This window comes from Gasterosteus aculeatus, chromosome 5 (assembly GCF_964276395.1).
Source record: "Gasterosteus aculeatus chromosome 5, fGasAcu3.hap1.1, whole genome shotgun sequence".
Classification (NCBI taxonomy): Eukaryota; Metazoa; Chordata; class Actinopteri; order Perciformes; family Gasterosteidae; genus Gasterosteus; species Gasterosteus aculeatus.
In genome coordinates, this window is record NC_135692.1 from 5,781,755 (window position 1) to 5,789,791 (window position 8,037).

Consider the following 8,037-nt stretch of genomic DNA (forward strand, 5'->3'; position numbering starts at 1 on the left):
GGAAGACAGGCGGGTCAAAGAGCCAATCACATATGAGCATTGATGTCAAACTAATCGGTCTGATTTTTCGCTCCAACTCTGTGTTGCCAGTGGCAACGGGAAGCTGGCATCCTGGACGTCCATCCTGGGCTTCGTAGTGATGATGTCACTGGACGTCGGGCTGGGCTGACGTCGCGGTGACAACGGAACGCTCGACGGCCGTGATGTCGGTGCTGTGCTGCTGACGTTACTTTTTAAAAAGGGGCCCATACAAAGTGTTTTATTGTGAAACACTGTCCGGTTAGTTTGAATTATTGCTACTTGAAAATGAAGACAGAAACACACCGTTTAGTAAAGCCAGATGTGAGGATGTTGAAATGTTTTTTTTTTTTTTTCCATATCCAATTTAGGAATGAATGTATGACTATTTAATGAAGATCCTCTTGGTTCCAAAGTTTGTAAATGTTTTGATGAGGGAATACGGCTTTTTGAAGTTCTTTTCATTTAGTCATAAACGTGAAATGATTCTTTCTTTGTGAACATCTTTTGTGTACTCATCGTACATCGTTTTTGTATTCATGATGGCGATACTTGATGTGTGGTTGATTTGATTTATGGGATCGCTAAACAAATGATTTGATATTCTCCTTACACTATTTTTTGTGTGTCTACACAATTTGAGTCTCATTAGGATTAAAGTAACTTGTTTACTTGTTAAAAGTTACTTTGATATCCTCGCAGTGCCTTCTTCTTGCAATAATCTACTGCCCCCCACTGGCCAGTGTGAGGAGGCACATGTCTAATTATTTAAATGCTGAAGTTAATGCTAAATAACATGAGAAGTTTCTACATAATTAAACAACCAAAAGTGATTCTCTCTTTTGTCTCTGTTGTTGATGCATGCAGCAGAACTAACAAGAACAGAAGAGGTTGACCTAAAAAAAGTCAAATATTGCATGTGTTTTGTTGAACGTTATGAATGTTAGAAGTCTACGACCCGGAGAGGGTTATGCATGCTGACCCTGAACCGGTAGTTTGCTCAGCACAAACGGCTCTTCTGAAGCAACCGACTTGTGATGAACTTGTGACCAAGAAGAACTGCAGCTCCAGGAAGCGTCCTGCGATCGCCACGGGGGGAGTGCTAAGAATAAGACACGGCGACTGAGACACACACTCACACACACACACATTTAATGCTCCCACTGACGGAATCTAAAACAAACGTGGTTCACTGAGTCACACAGTTAAATAACAATGAATTCACAGCGGGGGGCCTTGGGCTCGGCGGGCCACGGGAGCGTGACGGGGGCCGGCCTGTGTTGTAGGAAGTTGATGAGACGCGTCGGCAGGTCCAGCTGGTCGATTCGGTGGATCCTGTTGATCTTTTTGAGGTATCTTCGGACGGAGAGTCGGCACTGTGAAGTCAAGGCCTTTGGATTCCCTGAGGACGACAGGAGGAGAGTCAGAACACAAACACCGCCATCATGAAGGAGGATTTGTTAGATGATCTGCTTTAGTGTGTCCTTAAACAAATTCCCCCATAGTCTGTGTCGGTTTAAACAGAGCAGATCTGCAAAAGAGTTATTCTTATTATTCATGCGCACGTTCAGGGGCTAATGTGCAAATGGATCCTGCGTCGCAGTGGTCAAGGGCGATGTGTGCCTGATTAATGAGGGATTCATCCGTAGATTTCATTATCAGAGGAAGACGGCATTGCCCGTGTCTTGTGGTTGTAATTTGGTCCTTAATTTCCAACTCCCCGGGTGTCCCACAGGTAAACAGCTCTCAGGAGGACTCATTTCAGAACCCCCCCCCTATCCCTTTCCCATAATTTTGATTAAAGTCTCCCAGAAATAGCCACACAAGCTGGCCCCCATTCATGAAAGCGACATGATTTAAACACAGTGAATAATTCGGTCATTATCTAGTTCCAAAACATCCTGGTCCATTTATGTGCACTTGTTTTCCTTTCATCACATCGGTTGTCCAGGTTACTTTTTGCTGCGAGTTAAAAACAAACTTCCAACCACATTCTATTGCCCTTCCTTGGAAACTTTTCACAAAATGACATTAAACATAAAAGCAGGTATTTTATTACCACATTTAAGCCTGGCGATCGTGTGCAACCACTGCAGTCAGTACGCAGAGACCACTCACTCCGAGGCCCACTAACCCAATGCTGCCATGTAAAACAACGTGCCGCACCTCTTTCCTCCAGAAGCAGCTCCACGGCTTCGTTCTGCTTCGTGGACTTCTCGATGATCAGCGTGGGGAGGTAGACGTTGGCGCCAAAGTCGATCAGGAGCTGGATGTACTCCACGCCGCAGCCGTGCCTCAGGCACATCTCCAGCACCGTTTTGGGCTGCTTGATGGAACCCAGCAGCTTTGCGTCCGTGCAGTTGTAATCCGGGTTGGCCCCATACAGGAGCAGCAGCTTGAAGCACTCCATGTGTCCGTAAACGGCGGCCAGGTACAGCGGCCCGCTGGACACCCTGGCGCTGGAAGTCCACAGTAAGACCTTGGAGCGGGAGTTCACCTCGGCGCCGCGTCGCAGCAGCTCCTTCAGTATCTCCACGTCGCCCTCCCGAGCGGCGGTGAGGACCGGGGAGCAGTTGTTGGACGCGTTCCCGTTGGGGTTGGCGCCAGCCCTGAGGAGCGCTAAGACGCAGTCCAGGTATTTGCCGCGCACGGCCGCGAACAGAGGGGTTTGGGCCTTGACATCCACGCAGTCTACCAGGGCGCCGTGGCCCAGCAGCACCTGCAGACAGCTGAGGTGGCCTTTGGACACGGCGGCGTGCAGGGGCGTGCCGGCGATCCCCCAGCCGCCTCTGCAGTTGATGACCTTCTTGTAGACTTCTTGGCAGAGCATCTCATCGAGGAGTCGGTCATCGTTTTGTAGAACCGCTTGTCTGAGCTGGGCGATCTCACAGCTGCTTCGTTCTTCTGCAGAGGTCCTGAGTCGCAGCATAGAACCTGCTGGAAACCGGAGAGGAGAATGAACGAGGCGCCCAAAACATCCGTCAACGTGAAGGCTGGATTTAAGACACGTGCAGCAACTCTGGAGCCATTTGCTCCGTAAAAATCTATCAGAGCAGGAATGAGGCGGATGCAGATTTGAGGGTTTAGGCCCAATCCCCATCAGATGATGACCCGGACGCCGTTGCAATGCGACGTTAAAAACGTTATATCCAGTGTATGAAGACATAAAAAAGACGGACGGCACACTGAGATCAGCCCCTCGGATTGCATTTACACACAAACATTAAGATTAAGATGTTTTACCATATTTACTCATATATTCATTGAAGCTACTTTGATAAGCACCTACTGGACGACGCTAGTTAAGCCCCTGGGGGCCACGGGTTTGGGGACTGCGGTCATGTGGACCACATTTAAAAATGAAATGTGCCTCTATTTAAGGTGTTACGGTAAAAGGGCTTACAGCCTTAAAGGCACTAATCACCTATTTGTAAAGTGTCATATCCCAATCTTTGAACTGTCTTTAAACCAGATCCAAAAATGCTAACTCTGCTTTCACTTGATCCTAGTTCATGTTGACCTCCTCTATGCTCATATACATTTCTAGGAAATATTACTAATAAACGGAAGGTCTTCTACATTCTGATAGAAGATTATAAAAATATAACGCATACTTGCTAGAAATGCCATCGAAATGCCTACAAAGGCTGATGCTTTCTTAAAATATTGTGTTTTTCACAGATAATAGACGTGTTGTGTTTTATTTGAGCTGAATGTTTCCTTTAGTTATTCACATCACTCTTACTACTATATCGTACTGTATGTGTTTATAATTTCCATCCTATTGTTATTTGCTTTTATTTTGAAGTGATCTTTAACGAATATCTGGCACAATAATTTAATTGGGGATTAATACATTTAATAATAATACATTTTATCTTAGTTTAACGCACTGCTCCTTTTTTTATCTGCATCCAAACTCCGCCATCCGTTACGGTCGTTGCTCAATGGCAATTGCCTAAAGGCCGGCGCATGCGTCTGCGTCGTTGCGTCGACGCACTCGTTTCAATCCATGCTTCTAAAAGTCTTGCGTGTGTTGCAGAGCAACTCACCGCCAGAACAACAGGCGGAGTAACATGTTTTTGTTGAAGACGACCTAGAGAGTCGCGTCTATTTCTTTATTTGTTTGTTTATTTATGTATCATAGACTTTATTGCCCCGTGCATCGACACTGCTGCTTTTCATCGCGGACACATTTGTCCCGTATTTTCCTCCACAATCTTTCCGGCCATCTACTAAGGCGCCGTGGGATTAAACAACGCCGACAGTCAGGCACCTCTAGCAGCGTCACCGCTGCAGCAGCAGCAGCAGGTAACTCCAGCTCTGCAGACACCTCAGGCCTCGCCACCACAAAACTCAACATCACAGTAACAATTGCCAAGTTTATCTGTAAAGACATGCGACCCTACAATGTGGTTGAAAATCCGGGGTTCTGTAAATTGATCCAAACATTGTGTAATTATTGTGTAATGTTTACATTGAAAATGGTTGCACTTTATTCAAATAAAAGGTTAATACATTTGCCATTAATTGTTGTTTGCTTGTTTATAATATCCATAATTAATTTAAACCTGATTTCCTTACAAGAATCAACAGGGATCTCAGAAACTTTGCCTGCACTGTCCAGTAAAGTTACTGAATCGATTTCAAGTCACTGAATCAAATCGTTTTAAATTAACCCAGATCGTCCATGAATCGCGATTCGAATCGAATCGTTAAAATGAATCGTTACACCCCTACAAGGAAAGCATCTCACATAAGCTGAGCGAGACTCAACAACATCTCATCAGCGAGGAAGAGAAATTCAAAGATCTGGAAACAAGAATCTGTAAAGAACTGAACTACAAACAAGACATCTACGAGACCAGAATAGCAGCACTATACTCCGACAACATTGCTCTGGACAAGAAGTTGAACAAGCAGCGGGCCAACCACCACCAGCCGGAGGCAGAATACAAACTGCTAAAGGACTGGAGGAATAGTATGCATAGTACAAACAGTATGAATAGTATGTATCCCTCATAGTCAACCTACACGAACAGATGAATGTGATGACCGAAGAAAATCAGATTGTGATCACAAATGGTTGGGGATCGGGGGACAGGGTCTGGGCCAACATCGGCGTCAGGGGGGTCGAGGCACATTACGTAGCACAGCACATGCCAGCACGATTTTGCACACCTTTTCAGGAGTAGACAATAACCTCCCTCCAGTGCAGTCGAGGCAGCGCCATCTGCCCTTAAACAGGCCGATGGTGCGCTGCACTACAGCGCGAATCCTTCCATTTGCCACATCTTCTAAGAGCGCAAGATCAGCCATTTCGCGTCATTGCGCATTGTGACGGCATCATGGCATTTTATTACCGTCCATTTGATTGATCTGACAAGCAACAGCTGTGTTTTGAGGATGAATTGCATAACATGCCAATATTATTGCAGAACATATTTCACTTTTCTTTTTGAAAATGTGTTAATTAGTATTTGTTTGTTTTACGCTGCAGATCGATCAAACGGGTGTTCGTGTTATTAATGAGAGGCAGTATTTGCATTTCTTTTACAACAGTCTAGTTTTACACACTTTACACACGTTTGCGTGTTTCTTGCATTTGCCGACGGTTCTCATTTCACCCGTTTTTGTGCGTACGCATGGGTCCGAGCTTGCGTGAAGGACCGCACATTTTTCCGTCAAGTTTGCTTTTTATAAATACCACATATTGCGTATACGCCTTCTTTTGTGCGTACGCAACATTTATAAATGAGGCCACTAAGAGGTCCGAAAAAGCTTCTGAGGTGTGGAGAGTATTTCTTCCACAGGACCTGGAGGACAATTTACGCTGAGCAGCACACCTTTTGACCTGTCCACAGTCTACTGAACTCTAAATGGACGGAAACATTCATCTGTGATGCAGGATTCGGATGTTTGAAAATTCTGAGCTTTGATTGAATCTAAAAATAAATGTCACACGCTTTGATATACTTTGAAATACTGCAGGTCAGGGTTAAGATATTTATTTCAAATGTTGCAGACCTAGGCGTACTAAAAAAAGGAAATAGATTTTAATAGACAAATAAAAGTTGTATTCAAGAAAAGAAAAAAACAGACCTGCCAGCCATTCACGACCCAGTCTCACACCAAAATGTGTAATAGCTACGTTGGTCCACAAGGGAAAACGTAGTATTGTCACAATTTGCCCCCAAAATTGTGACAATACTACGTTTTTATTGGCCTTTTCGTTCACATTGCCTTGCAACTAGGTCACGTGACTATCAAGTTTCCCTCAGCTAAAAAAACAACGACTGTCGGCCTATTCTCTGTGACAAACACAATATTTTAAGAACGCATCAGCCTTTGTAGGCATTTCGATGGCATTTCTAGCAAGTATGCGTTCTATTTTTATAATCTTCTATCAGAGAATGTAGAAGCCATTCCGCTTATTAGTAATATTTCATGGGAATATACATGAGCATAGAGGAGGTCAACATGAACTAGGATTAAGTGAAAGCAGAGTTACCATTTTTGGATCTGGTTTAAAGATAGTTCAAAGATTGGGATATGACACTTTACAAATAGGTGATTAGCCATAACTACGGCTTTACTTCAACGCCCTAGTGGCGAAGCACTGAATAGGATTTAATTATTGAATATTACCCCCAATGAAAAGTCAAAGCACATTTAATGATAATATTAGCTGTAGTACAACAAGAACAAGCCCATTGTATTGTATGTATGGCAGGACTTTGGTCCTGCTAACTTTATAAAAGAGTGACGCTATTGAATAATGTTTACATTAAGTACTCAAAATAATGAATCATTACAAATCAAAAGCACATTTCATTGAAATAACTACTGTAGTAGAGCTATAATGAGCCCACTTATATATAAAAATGATTTTGGTCTTGTTACCATTCATAACAGTGAAGGTATTGAATATGTATGTAATATTATTTTTACGCATTTTAATTGGCAGACGGTCCCTCCGCCTCGAAAGCGGCTGCACATTAAGACCAATATGATTCCTCCAGCTCGCTGAGCGGTCTGTTTTGGTGAAATTATTGTTAATAGCGGTTGTAGTTGGTTGTCAACATCACTACGGTTACAGAGAGGTGTCGTTTGTGTTTTAACAACGTTTCGCTGACGAGCTATTGAACCGTGAAGTCTGAATCTGTGAATATCTTGCTAACTTTACCGAACTATATAAATAACCTGGATAATGTGTGAACACGGTGCCGTGATGGGTGGAATAACCCGGATATAACGCGTTGTAACGTCACCGAATGAATGCCGAACTAACGGCCGGGAGCTTCGGTGTTTACTTGCTCTCCGCTCGGGGTAACGTTCACGGTAACGTCATGCTAACACCCAGCAGGAAGGGCTCAGGTGGTATTCAGCTACCGCGACCACCGAGACGAGCAGCGAGGTGTCACACTGCACACTGAGTCGGAACTCTCGCGGTATCCCATTGTGTTGAGTCGTGCCGACCCAAAGCGAGCGTCTCGGCCGTGTTTCCTATGTGTAATAATAACAATAACAGCGTACCTTCTAAGATGTGTCACCATCAGCTGCCCTCTCCATCTTCCTGTTTCTCCTTCTTCTTCCTCGTGGTGTTCTGTTATAACCCACTTTCACGTTCATGTCGCACTGGCCCCGCCATGTGTTCCCCCGCTGTAATAACATGGAGGAACAATTAGAATGTTGTGTGCAAAAAGTTTAATTGTATATATTTAATATCAGAAATGTACTAGTTTTTTTGGAATTCAGATTTCTTCAATAACCATCAAATAACCAAACTAGGAATTAAAGTTGATTTGACTAAATTCATTAAACATTTTTGCAATTAAGAATTGCAATAAAATCTCAAGAAGGAAACTGTAAATGTTAAAGCACAGGTAATATGTACAATGATTATTGATCACCGACATTTTATATATTGTTGAAGTCAGACTAGAGTTGGATTTAAATGCAAGAAAACATTACAACTTTTTTAGGAAAGAAAGTTACCACTATGACTCCCACTTGCTG

The 8,037-nt window shown here is 43.6% G+C and overlaps 2 protein-coding genes across 6 annotated transcripts in view; one reads left to right on the top strand and one right to left on the bottom strand.

Annotated features, from left to right (window-relative positions):
• Positions 1-851, top strand: part of slc39a11 (solute carrier family 39, member 11) — a 75,518-nt gene extending 74,667 nt beyond the window's left edge. For all 4 annotated transcript variants that reach the window (XM_040176771.2, XM_040176772.2, XM_040176773.2 and 1 more), the window contains one exon: positions 91-851. In XM_040176771.2, the coding sequence (XP_040032705.2) occupies positions 91-169 (79 nt within the window). In that variant the 3' untranslated portion in view covers positions 170-851. The remainder of the gene's footprint in view (positions 1-90) is intronic.
• A 302-nt stretch (positions 852-1,153) lies between these two features.
• On the bottom strand, positions 1,154-7,716 carry LOC120819405 (ankyrin repeat and SOCS box protein 12). Of its 2 annotated transcripts, none has more exons than XM_040176774.2 (3): positions 7,555-7,716; positions 2,185-2,955; positions 1,154-1,420 (listed from the first exon to the last, which is right to left on the bottom strand). In XM_040176774.2, exons 2-3 carry the CDS (start codon positions 2,945-2,947, stop codon positions 1,224-1,226), a joined length of 960 nt encoding a protein of 319 aa, XP_040032708.2. In that variant the 5' UTR covers positions 2,948-2,955; positions 7,555-7,716; the 3' UTR covers positions 1,154-1,223. The 2 variants fall into 2 exon arrangements, with proteins under 2 accessions (XP_040032708.2, XP_040032709.2); XM_040176775.2 differs by having other exon boundaries at positions 2,185-2,952; positions 7,555-7,694.
• Positions 7,717-8,037: the final 321 nt, after the last annotated feature.